This window comes from Morone saxatilis, unplaced genomic scaffold (genome assembly GCF_004916995.1).
Source record: "Morone saxatilis isolate NCDOM2014 unplaced genomic scaffold, NCSU_SB_2.0 Contig18, whole genome shotgun sequence".
Classification (NCBI taxonomy): domain Eukaryota; kingdom Metazoa; phylum Chordata; class Actinopteri; family Moronidae; genus Morone; species Morone saxatilis.
This window is the reverse complement of record NW_023339740.1, coordinates 17122421-17134439: the sequence shown is the minus strand read 5'-3', so window position 1 is coordinate 17134439 and position 12019 is coordinate 17122421. Positions and strand designations below refer to the sequence as shown.

General features: G+C 41.6%; 3 protein-coding genes across 3 annotated transcripts in view; 2 read left to right on the top strand and 1 right to left on the bottom strand.

The window, feature by feature from the left end:
* Nucleotides 1-659: 659 nt before the first annotated feature.
* On the top strand, nt 660-2145 carry tcta (T cell leukemia translocation altered). Its single transcript, XM_035662815.1, has 3 exons — nt 660-1032; nt 1128-1179; nt 1444-2145. The coding sequence occupies exons 1-3, from the start codon at nt 822-824 to the stop codon at nt 1484-1486; spliced, it is 306 nt and encodes a 101-aa protein (XP_035518708.1). The 5' UTR covers nt 660-821; the 3' UTR covers nt 1487-2145.
* glyctk (glycerate kinase) lies at nt 1970-7424 on the bottom strand. The gene is made up of 5 exons (XM_035662813.1): nt 7015-7424; nt 4745-5131; nt 4502-4653; nt 4246-4421; nt 1970-4156 (listed from the first exon to the last, which is right to left on the bottom strand). Exons 2-5 carry the CDS (start codon nt 5098-5100, stop codon nt 3272-3274), a joined length of 1569 nt encoding a protein of 522 aa, XP_035518706.1. The 5' UTR covers nt 5101-5131; nt 7015-7424; the 3' UTR covers nt 1970-3271.
* A 25-nt stretch (nt 7425-7449) lies between these two features.
* wdr82 (WD repeat domain 82) overlaps nt 7450-12019 on the top strand; it is a 5225-nt gene continuing 655 nt past the window's right edge. Inside the window, exons 1-8 of the mRNA XM_035662814.1 lie at nt 7450-7837; nt 8956-9053; nt 9435-9501; nt 9615-9714; nt 9820-9936; nt 10063-10218; nt 10456-10525; nt 11491-11633. Of these exons, the coding sequence (XP_035518707.1) occupies nt 7677-7837; nt 8956-9053; nt 9435-9501; nt 9615-9714; nt 9820-9936; nt 10063-10218; nt 10456-10525; nt 11491-11633 (912 nt within the window). The 5' untranslated portion in view covers nt 7450-7676. The remainder of the gene's footprint in view (nt 7838-8955; nt 9054-9434; nt 9502-9614; nt 9715-9819; nt 9937-10062; nt 10219-10455; nt 10526-11490; nt 11634-12019) is intronic.

Genomic DNA, 12019 nt, shown 5'->3' with positions numbered 1-12019 from the left:
TTGGTCGGCCGAGCTTGTCATCAGTGCAATGCAAACGTGAGATGAACGTTTAAGAAGTGTCTTGTTGTAGTTTTAGTGATTTGTCTGTACATTTATTTGAACACCGTAAACATGTACGAGTTGTGGCTGTGTAATAAAATGACACAACAGGAATGGGCACTTGTGTTTTCAGCTAATACGTTGACATAGTAATGGTAGCTGCATTTGTGCCCTCCGCTCTCATCCGTTACTCCTAATCAGAGGTTTACGTGTAAACAGCAGACGGTTGGTTCGTCTGACAGCGGTCGAACATATGTCTGTAGCATTAAAAACTCTAATGTTTAAACCCAATATCTCCAGACGGCACTGGCCACCATTCCCCCCAGTCTGCTACTACAAGCTAGAGCCAATAATACTGTATTTAAACGTTAGCTTCGCCCCGGGTAAACATCCTGACGGACGGTAAACGTCTGCGGGGTCACGAAGATACAGTCAAAGATGGAACCCGCTGCCGGATAACAGTTAAAGAAGCAACGGTTAACGGTTGGGACCGTTATGAATCATTAAATGAATAGTTTCGCTAAAGATGTCGAACGTAACACTAGTTTCTTCAACTGACGTTTGCCGTTACGTGCGAGTAGGGGCGGCGCTACGTAACCTACGTAAGCTACGTCATCTCCGATTCTTCATTCCTCGCCCGCCACCGACACAAACATCGTAACGGTAGAGATGGCGACCAGTATGTCCTACGTTACCTAACCAAAAGCGATGTTTTTAAAAGGATATCCATCGGAGTGAGACTCTACCCTGTTGATTTCACACGGACCGAACAACCGGACAGTATGGAGGAACCCTGGGACTTTGAGTTTCTGTCCCGTATCGCTGACAGCTGCGTGTCGTTCCTCTCTGAGTTTGTTGACGACTGGCTCGCCAACGACATGAGAGTCTCCATATTCAAAATCCTACTCAGCTGGTTAATTTTTAGTCTTATCGCAATTCACTTCGCGTGGAAAGTCTACGGGAACACGGTGAACGATATGTATTATCGGCAAGGTGAGTTTTGTTTCTGACATCTCATCTGTTATGACTTTGCTAATCTTAGTGCTAAGCTGCGTTGAATCACCTCTGACTGTCTGGTTGATGTTCAGGTACTGGACAGAACGGGGGGACACCTGAGACAGCTCCTCACCTGAGTGGATGGTAGGTGTGAAAGCATACATGTCACTTCACACAGGTAGTTGAGCTTTCTCACACCGGTGCTTCAGTGCAGAAGCTAGATTTAGCGTGTTATTTTTCTATAATGCATTACTTCTGATTGACTGCCTGTTGTTCCACAGTTGAATGGATACAGTGCAGTTCATTTATCTCAGCTGAAGCTCAACATGTGTTACCAACAGATCAGTGAGGGTGTGGTTTTATTGTAATGCAGTTTAATTAGTAGTGACATTTCTGTTCTTCTTGCAGGGAAACCAGAGTAGGAGAGACCCTGAAGACTCACCGCGATTAACAGGACAATGGTCTTGGACTTTATCCAAATGAGAGCTGGACAGTTCGTAAATCTCCCAGAGACACTGAATGCATCCTCAGGTTCTGCTGAGGATATCTTTGGTGCATTCAAGATGCATGCACCTTCTGGCAGCTGCCTGGAGAAACATGTTATTGTTTTTCATGCAAACCAACGGTGATCCACTAAATCAACTTTATAGTGCTGTGAGATATTTATTTTGGCCTGTCAATATCTGTCGTTGAGCAGAACTCTGCATAAATACCTAGATTGATCTGTTTGGCTTAGTGGTCAACTTTTAAAAACATTTTTCACCCCCAAACACACAAATGTGAAAGATATTAATGGGTTTGTGTGTAAATTAAGGGTGCTTCAAGAACACTTCTGACTGCAAGCAAGAAATAAATAATTGGACCTGGAATTAAATGATGAATGGAAGAAAAGAAAAAAGTACCGGTAGTAGTTTTCAAGACAGAACACACAGGATAATGTGGATATGTTTTTAATGGTAATCCTGAAATGCCTCAAGAGGAATAAGTGAATGATGTGCATGTACCCAGTTATGATTAGGAAGATTATTTGACGTGGACAGGGTCATTTCTATCACTGCTATTTCATAAATAAAGCACATGGTCTGTTAGAATACAGAGCCATGAAAAGCAGTTCATGTCTGACATATTCAGTGATTTTCCATGAAACTTTTAACCACCAATGTTTTTCTCATCACATGTAAAGAGCCTGGCATGCACTGGAAGGAAGATACAGCGTCTGTCTAAAATATTCACCCCACCTTTGACTTTTTCATGTTTTTCTTCTACTCCTCCTAAATTAAGTACATAAAATACAAAATAATTGATTACAGAAACTCATTCACCCCATTTATAACATACCTGAAGTGCAGAATTTGAATGCAAATCATGTGTGATATCAAGGTGTAACAACTGATTTTGCTAAATGTATCTAAAAGGATCAGCAGTGGGTAAAAAAGTGCAGCATTCACATGTGCAAAGCTGAAACCAACCTATCCATGTCGGGTAGACTCAAGGCTGTAATTGCTGCCAATGGTGCCTCTTTGCTTGAGGAGGGCAAACATGCATATGTTTGAACTCAGTACATATTTAGCTTTTGAAATTAGTCTTTTTTGTTAATATGTATTAAAAATCGTAGTTAAAGCCACTTTGATTTAATGTAAAATAATAAAACATGAAAAAGTAAAAAGGGGTTGAACACTTTCTGTGTGCAATGTTAAGCCATCTTACAGTCAGATATTATAACTGTTGTAATGGTAAAGACAAGTCTGTAGTACAGTATAGTGTACTGCTGTGTGTATTTACAGACTTGTTTAATGATGTACACAGTCATTGTTAAATCAACCAAACAACAAAACCATCAGCTAATTTAGGTACCTTAAATTACCTGAAAAAAACAGCAGCAAAGCTGGATAAGAGACTGTAGGTTCTGTGAAAATACTGATATTACATTTGTTGTTTGAAAGTACCGATGTCATTGATGTCTCTTTTGCTCGAGTAGGAGTAGCAACTCCACTATTTATAAGCTTTTTGTTCCCTGCTGAAAGCTTGATGCTGATGACAAAACTGCCGGATTTTTAACAAACCCACTCCTATCTTAAACTTTGTGGCCGTTAGAACTTTATATAGAAATACCAGTCTTTTCACAGATACGGGCCAAAAAACTACACTACACTGCCAAAGTCAGACAGACAGTACTTTTATCTGGATATTTATCCAGATCCACTGGACTACAACCACTTTATTTTGTGTGCTCCTGTTAACTTATGTTAATAGGAATTGGTGGAATAAGTAGCATGTGCACATCCATCACATTGGTGCAGGTTAAGCCAGGTACGAGTAAGCGCTGCCCGGCAGAAAGACGTGTAAAGAAAGTGTAAGAATCGTTGTTAGTAAGGAAGTTGTCGATGTCCAGCCCCTGTGCTTGTGCCTCTCCATACAACCCCCCATCAGTGATAGCCCCTGCTGCCTCTGTTGGTCCATCCTGACCATCAGTCCCACCACTCAGGAAGACAGGACCATTAGGCGGGAGCTCCAGCCCTCTCAGCTCCAGCCCCACTCTCAGGGCCAGCTCCTGGTTTCGACCACCTCGACCCTTGCCTGTCAGCTCCACAGTGGGCTCACCTCCGGCTAACAGACACGTGGCACCCCATCCTTCTGTACGTCCTTCTTCCAAGACCTGCATGGTACGGCAGAGGTCCCAGCTCTCCACGCCCACTTCAGGCCCCAGTCTCAGCATCTCAGCGGCAATCTCTGGAGGAGGTTCCACTCGAGAACAGGCGAATCGGGCCAGGAGGCCGTACAGCCTGGAGACTGACCTTACGTCGCCACACACTCCTGGTGCCAGAACAACAGGGCAGAAACCTAGCTCTCGAGCTCGACGACCTGCGCACTTCAGAGCAACACTGTTGGAGCCAATCACAGCATTGAGAACATGTCCTGACGTGGTAGATTCATTGGTATTATCCCGGGGACTTGGTCTCCCGAGGACATCCTTTACTGAGGCTGGTAAAGAGTTCAACAGTTTGTAACGTTCAAGGACTGACAAAACTTCTTCAGGCCACACTTCACTCTGCACTGTGGGGCCGCTGGCTATCAAGTCCAGAGGGTCCCCAATCACATCAGACAATATCAGTGCAATCACCTGTGAAGAAGTGATTAGAGGAGTAATATCAAAAGTACAATGCTGGAATGAGCGTAAAATAAAAAGCTGGTTAAAGAAAAGTGTGTTACCTGGGCAGGGTGAGCACAGTTTGCAAGCCCTCCACCCTTTAAGAAGGACAGGGCCCGTCGCACAGTGTTCAGTTCTTGAATCGTGGCGCCGGCACCTGCAAGTTTGCGGGTAACATCCAGTTTCTCTTGCAACGAGATTGGCGGGATGGGCGCAGGTAGTAGCGCAGAACCTCCACCTAGACACATTGCGTTAGAAATGTACATTTCAGTGTATGATTTTGTAAAGAAAAAGCAACAAGAGGACATATATTTTCACCTGAAATCAGTACAAGCAGCAGATCTTTCTCCGTCAGTTCACTGGCCAACTGCTTGATCCTTTCAGCTGCTTTCTGGGCATCAGCGTCAGGTAAGTTGTGTTTAGCTCCCTCCATTACTTTGATGCGACTGTTTTCTTTTAACAACAGATGACTGTGATGGAAGGGAGAATTTTTATTATGTAGATGAATCTTATTTTCTGTGTAATACTTTGACTTGTTTACATCCTAAGGCATTTGCTTACTGTTTCCCATGCTGCTGTAATGTCTGCTGAATCCCATGTGGCACGCTTATTATTCCTTTCACTAAGTGATCCCCCACAATCCTCTCTGCCTCGGCAGCCATACCCAGTACAGCTTTTCCAAAGCCCACCAAGTGCAGGTTGTGTTTGAGTATGAATTTGTGACCATCGATAACGACTGAGTCCTCCTTGCGCTCTATACTCTGCCGCACCACAGTGTCTGGCTGCACAGCTTCCACCGCAGCTGCAAACACCCCACGCGCCCGTGAGTCCATTGACATTTTGCACAAGGTAGGTTTTCTCCTGCCCACCAGGGACAGAAAAGGCTGAAGCCGGAACAGGGAAAGCACACGGGCCATGGACAGTTCAGAGGGTCTGAGCACAAATTGCCTGAAAGATTAAAGATTCACGTCAATGTTTATAAAGATGGTGTCAGTGTCAGCAGTACTCACTACACTGCTGGACTGCATGCTGTTGACAAGCAAACATATATCAAGGTGAGATACTGACACAATGAGCATGGTGCACTGACAAGAGAATAAGCCTAAAGATTAAAATGCCAGTGACCTTTGCAATGTAAGTAATACATTTAACAGCTGATGGATCAAAGCCTAAAACACTATGGCTACAAGGAATCTATATTTCAATAGTAATATCTTTAAGTTAAGTTGTAAACATGTTGTAACTCTGTTAAAATCTTACCCCTCGTTAAACCTGAATACCTGAGAGAGTGTGTGTTGCTGTTGCATACCTGTTCTACTCACATACATTTGTTCACGTGCTGCCTTATTTTTACAGGCTGAGAAGGAAGTTTACCCACCATTGCCTACTGTTTGTGTTTAATTAACCATACTTTACATCATCCTAAGCTAGTTACACATTTCCCTGTAAGAGAACTTCTGAGAACCGATGAGGCTGCCTACCTGTGAAGGTTGTAAATGTGATATAAAGCCTGTGGAGTCCTGTGGAAGCCTGTTATATGTGCTCCAGCTCAGCAGTCAGGCAGTGTTGCAAAAATCTGACCAGACACTGACTTGGGTTGTGTACCCTTTGTGTAATGATTGACTTGAATGGACCACAGGACACATCAAACCACTGACCAGCTGCTCGTTTGTCTCTGCCCCCCCACCAACCCCCCGACTGGGTGTAAAAAAAAGAGGGTTAAGTTACACTAGAAGTTAGTTCAGGGCTGCTATAACAGTGAACACAGTGGTGAAATACATGAGCATATTTTCTGACAGACTTTGGAGCTGTTTATGCTGCAGCATAGTCCAAAGGGTACACACCCTAAAGGTAGTTTACACTGAATGCATGTTGTGAAGACACCTGCATTAATGCTCTTAAACCCAAACACGTCAGTGAGACATGAAAGAGTGCACTGTGTGTTTATGACAGCTGAGAGCCACCCTCACTTGTAGAAATGTCTTTTTGATATGTTTGACAATATTCAGAGCCATATGCAGTATTTAATAACAAAAGAAAAGTATGACAGCTTGTCATACTTTAGAGTGAGAATTTGTGAGTATTTATTATATCCTAAGAAATAGCACACTGCCCACAGGGTGTGGATGATATAAATTAGTCAACCATCAGTTATTGTTTATTGTGATACTGTTTATACTGGCGGTTCCCTTTAACATCTCTGGTTGCATAAGACCATTGTGGACAACAAATCAAAGAGCAGGACAGATTTATAGTAATTATTTGATATAGTAACCAATTTTCCAGAAAGATGTATCAGGATACAGTGTTTGGCAATATAAAATTACATATACAGTCATATAAGTTTGTAACTCATAATCCACAAATGGTAAAATCTTAAAATAAACATATTTGAAACATTTGTTTGCTATTTATGGATAAATTAAACCAATACAACTATGACATTATTTTTCATGATGTGCCTTTAAGTGTTAATGCACAGTATGTCATTCTGGACAAGCAAGCGAGTTTGCACTTAAACTTGTTTTAATATACTTTTACACTTGACAATTGTTGAAAGAGTTTAATTTTAGACAATACGTTGTATTTATTTCCAGTTGCTAAGGTTACATGAGTTATAATGTTTTCAGGTCAAAATGGTGGGCAAACCGAAATCGAACCTTCAACCGATTCTATTTCAAACCGACCCGAACGTGAACCGTTCTATGTGACGTTCTATGCACGTTACCATGGACACCGTCAATCTTTTACACTATCCGAGAAAATCTGTTCGCACTGTTGACAAGAAACACACGGGCTGATGATTAAAAACGGTTAAAGTTGCTTCATACCTCAGACTCCTGCGGTGACAAACCCCTTGTTGTTGTTTTCTTCTTCACTTCTGAGTCCATTTTGATTGCTGGTGAAAAACCTGGAAGCTGTCAGAAAACAATAGTTTGACACACACAAGGCTCTGAATGTGGGAGAAAGTGCTGGACCCCTGAGCGGCAGCTGCTAACACAGTTTCAGACCAGGTCTACAGGGACAAATAGTCCGGTTGGGTGCAAATGAGAGTCAGAAAGTAAAATACTGCTTTATCCTGTCTGTGAAGTCTACTTTATTTTGTTAATTTAATTAATTATATTGGTGTATTAACGCGCATTCCTTTGGTTTTTCTGTTGTTTTGGACTCGTCGTACAAGCGCACACACCAAATATCGCGATAACTGTCTCCGACCTAATGCGCGCGTCAGATGATGAATATGCGCGTCACCGACGTGGCGAAGGCGGTGCTTTTCCCTCCTCCTCTCTGCTGTGAATCACAAGTACCACCGGCGGGCTTTCGTCGCTGTTTTTGAATCATACTTCTTAAAAAAAAAGAGAGAATTGGTAGCACAATTACAGTTTATATATATATATATATACACACGAATTACCATTACAGGGGACTTCTGTAAGCCGGGTTTAAAGTGAAACGAGGGCCTGCTTCCCCTCAGACACAGACAGAGGCCGTCATGAAGCTCACGGACAATGTGCTGCGGAGCTTCAGAGTTGCTAAGGTGTTTCGGGAAAACTCAGACAAAATTAATTGTTTCGATTTCAGTTCAAACGGAGAAACAATCATTTCCAGCAGCGACGACGATTCGTTGGTGTTGTACGACTGCCAAGAGGGGAAGTAAGTGCGGTTTTGTCCTTTTTTTCCTCTATTGTTTTTGACGTTGGCTACTTGCTATGCTACCTAGCCAGGCCTGCTGCACTGCGATAATACTGTGTGAGGCGTAAAATGTCTGTGTGTGCATGTAGTTTGAAACATTATGTCTGAGCTTATGTAATATTCTGTGTCCATCATAGTGCTTGAACACAATCTGTTAAAATATAATTAAACGCTACTAATCGTTAGGTATGTTTGAGTTGGTTAAAAACATTATAACAGGGCGGCTACTAACGTGTAAATGAAATGATCAATATAGACTATCGGTGTTTTTGATTTCAAATAGGGCTGACATTATTAGTTAATGTACAGAAAATAAATCCCCAACTAAATGTGAACATTTGCTTCTTTTCTTCATTTTATAGTATAATATGATGTATATATTGAGTATTAGGGCTGCACAATATGGTAACAAGATCATATTGTGATTATTGTGATAGATACTGTAATTGATGGTTAGTTTTTCACTGTAAAACTATAAACCATATTGGTGTGACATTTGTTGGGGTCTGCGACATGTTTTCTTACATCTGAAGAACAAGATTTGTAGGCCAGGGTGTCTCTGCAGAACTAAAGTAGTTCATTATAATGCTATTTAATATAACATTTCAGCGTCTGTGCTTTGCATATTGCACTTGGCTGTATTATTATTAATATTTTGATTAATTTGCTGAATAAAAGAAGGTGTTTGAAGATGACAATCTGAAACTGTGACAAGCACTGTTGCTGTAGATCAACAATGACTCAGTCAATAAGAAAAAGTGACCAGTGATTAGCATAAGTGTTATGCTATAAATATTAAACGTTCTTCACAAAATGTCAGAGCTCAAAGCGTATATGTCTTTAAAATTGCTGACGAGAAGCCAAAAAATCTCTCAGCGTTCAGTACGAGAAGATTTAAAACAAAGACGAGTATCTCTGCACAAGTCTGCACTTTTTTATGTGTTCTGTAATATTGTGAAACGGCAAGTAATAGAAGGAGACGGCTAGCTTATATCTCAGCATGGATTGATGTCTCTTAGTGATTCGAATGCTTATTCACTCTCATTTTTCTCCCCTTTCTGTAATCTAACTCATGGCAGACCCAAGAGGACCCTTTACAGTAAAAAGTATGGAGTGGATCTGATCAGGTACACACATGCTGCAAACACTGTGGTCTACAGTTCCAACAAAATCGATGGTATGTTGATGCACAAAATATTTGTTGGTAGTTTCTTTTCTTCCTCTTTGGTAACGCAGCATGGATATGTTTCAGTATGTGTTGTTCTAGTTGGACTGTTGAGACGTCGACCGGAGGTGGATGTTTACAGGATGCCGTGCCGCTGTGGCCTGTTTGTGGGAGACACTCTGCTCACTTTGGTCTGAGGTAGTTGTTTGTACAGTTTGAGGGTCTGTGATTCTGCCCCATACAGGAGCTAACTGTACAAGTGACTGCCTTGCCCACAGTTGAGTCAACACGTCAGACCTGCCTGTAATCAACTTCGTATTTGGATGTCAGCTCGTTTCTTGCCGGTCAAATTTGATGTACAACATGATAATTATGTTATTGTTATTCTTGAAGATACTATCCGGTACCTGTCCCTTCATGACAACAAATACATCCGCTACTTTCCTGGGCATAACAAAAGGTGAGGACTGGATTTATGCTGGCCTGTCTGTACCTTGATTCGATGTAAAGTGTTGAGTTGGAAGTTCTTGTTTTCTCATTTTAATTTTATTTTTATGTTTTGTTTGTGAACAGAGTGACCTCTCTCTCCATGTCTCCTGTGGACGACACATTTATTTCTGGCTCATTAGATAAAACAATCAGACTGTGGGATTTGCGGTCCCCTAACTGCCAGGTGAGTAACTTTTTGTGTGGTGAGCATCCATTAGTGTTGCACTAATATGACAATTGGGAAAGATAAAACCAATTCTGACCTTGTCTTGTCTTCTATCAAATTTAGGGTCTGATGCACCTACAGGGGAAGCCAGTGTGTTCCTTTGATCCAGAGGGCCTCATTTTTGCTGCTGGAATAAATTCAGAGATGGTTAAACTTTATGATCTGCGGTCGTTTGACAAAGTAAGAATTGTTTGTGTGTTATGAGAGAGGGAGCTCTTCCATGATGTGTGTTCTATGTGTGTCTAATATTTGAAGTAAATAACTTAAATTTAAATTAGCGAAATATTCATGACTCCTTGTCAACAGGGCCCCTTTGCAACCTTCAAGCTTCAGTACGACCGGACATGCGAGTGGACAGGACTCAAGTTCAGCAATGACGGAAAACTCATTCTTCTTTCTACTAATGGCGGAGCCCTTCGCATCTTAGACGCTTTTAAGGGTGCTGTGCTACATTCCTTTGGGGTAAGAGACGACTCTTCGTCATGCACAATGTGTGGCAACACTTGTTACTTGAAAAGAAAACACAGACAAATACACAAACACATCTATATCACACTACAGCGTGTCAGTGTAAACATTTGGAAAACCCACACACCCGTTCAATGAACAAGCTTAAACAAATTGAAACAGTGAAGTTCGTTTTGTTTTTTTTGAGGTTTTAATACTAATCCGCATAATCTGCTGTTCATTTACCCACAGGGCTACAACAACAGTAAAGGTGTAACGCTAGAGGCATCATTCACTCCGGATTCTCAGTTTGTTATGATTGGTAAGTTAAGATCGCCCTTTCTGAAATAGATTCATATTTTATTTTATCTAAGGAACAACACCAAAATGTTGACTCTCAAAATGTTATCACGAGCATAAACAACCCTAGTCAGTTGGTTTGAATTATACTAAAGCCACATATAGACAAAGAAATACTAGGAGTTGTCTGAAGTACATAAATCAATTCCTAAGTCATAGTGTCGCTGCACAGCGAACATTTAGCAAATTAAATCAAAACATGCTATGCTGAGTGTACCAGAAGGCCAGTAAATCTATGAAATGGTGATGCAACAGTTGATCCATGATCCCACAGTTCACCACCAACCATGGACTAAATTTAAATCGTAGTGTGAAATACAGTTTTTATGGTAATAATTCCCTAAATCTCAGTGCAGAGTTGCAGTGAGAAGAGAAGACAGATGTGTGCTGTTTAACTCTGGAAGAGTGTGAGAAAGTTTAGGGAAGAGCGACTAACTAAAAAGCTGTCGCTCTCTGCACTGAGAGAAATCCCATAGTCATAGTGACTTTTGGCATTTTCAGTGGTGGAACTGTGCGTGCTGGTTATCACAGTGTATCTGCTATACTGTACAGTATTATATTTAGCACTACTGTGGTGGCAGCTGCATCAGAGCCAGAGTGGCTCATTTTTAACTCCAGCCCCTTCTCACACGGTCACACTCTCAACGAGTCCAGACACACTCGGCTAACCTTCAGCAGCGATATCTTCAGCAGTCAGTACTTTAGTAATGGACTTCTTTACAACAGGCTGCTCTGGGGGCCGAAAAATGATTTAATCCTTGACTCAAAACTGTGATACAATCTAATTTTGTGATCTCTTGCACCTCTACTGTCACACATACCATCCTTTATCTCTTTTTGTTGTTGTTTTTTAGAGAATCCAGGTCCTAGCTATCCTATAACTGTGCCAACATATTATCAAATGTTTGTTGTGTCCATATTTTTCAGGCTCGGAGGATGGAAAGATCCACGTGTGGAATGCAGAGAGCGGTATGAAGGTGGCTTTATTAGACGGGAAGCACACGGGACCGATTACCTGCCTACAGTTCAACCCCAAGTTCATGACGTTTGCAAGTGCCTGCTCCAACATGGTGAGTGATGGCGGCAGTATGGAGTGAGTTACTGAAGCAGATTACAGTGATTACTGAAGCTGCATTAGAGGGTTTAACATGATGGCCATCTAAGTTGTTTTAGGGGAATTTAGTGCCAATAACATGTTTATGTAATGTGATGTTACTAAACTGACTACTGCTACTTCTTGAGCCACAGGAGGCTCATTATACAACAAAATGAATGTTTGCAGGTCATCCATAGTACACACATGGAAAAAGATAATCTATATCTACACGCCTTCTTCTTAGTCACATTGTTACACTGTTATTGGGTCATTCATAACACACCTGATGCCCACAGTGACTCAAATGTAACACTGTACACACTTGATACAACTGCACGCTGCTCATGTGGGTGATTGTGA

Coding starts and splice junctions, on each gene's coding strand:
- tcta (XM_035662815.1), top strand. CDS start 822: ATGGAGGAACCCTGGGACTTTGAGTTTCTGTCCCGTATCGCTGACAGC. Junction 1,033..1,127: donor CGATATGTATTATCGGCAAG/GTGAGTTTTGTT, acceptor GTTGATGTTCAG/GTACTGGACAGAACGGGGGG. Junction 1,180..1,443: donor GCTCCTCACCTGAGTGGATG/GTAGGTGTGAAA, acceptor TTCTTCTTGCAG/GGAAACCAGAGTAGGAGAGA.
- glyctk (XM_035662813.1), bottom strand. CDS start 5,100: ATGGCCCGTGTGCTTTCCCTGTTCCGGCTTCAGCCTTTTCTGTCCCTG. Junction 4,654..4,744: donor TTACAGCAGCATGGGAAACA/GTAAGCAAATGC, acceptor CTTCCATCACAG/TCATCTGTTGTTAAAAGAAA. Junction 4,422..4,501: donor GCTGCTTGTACTGATTTCAG/GTGAAAATATAT, acceptor CAATGTGTCTAG/GTGGAGGTTCTGCGCTACTA.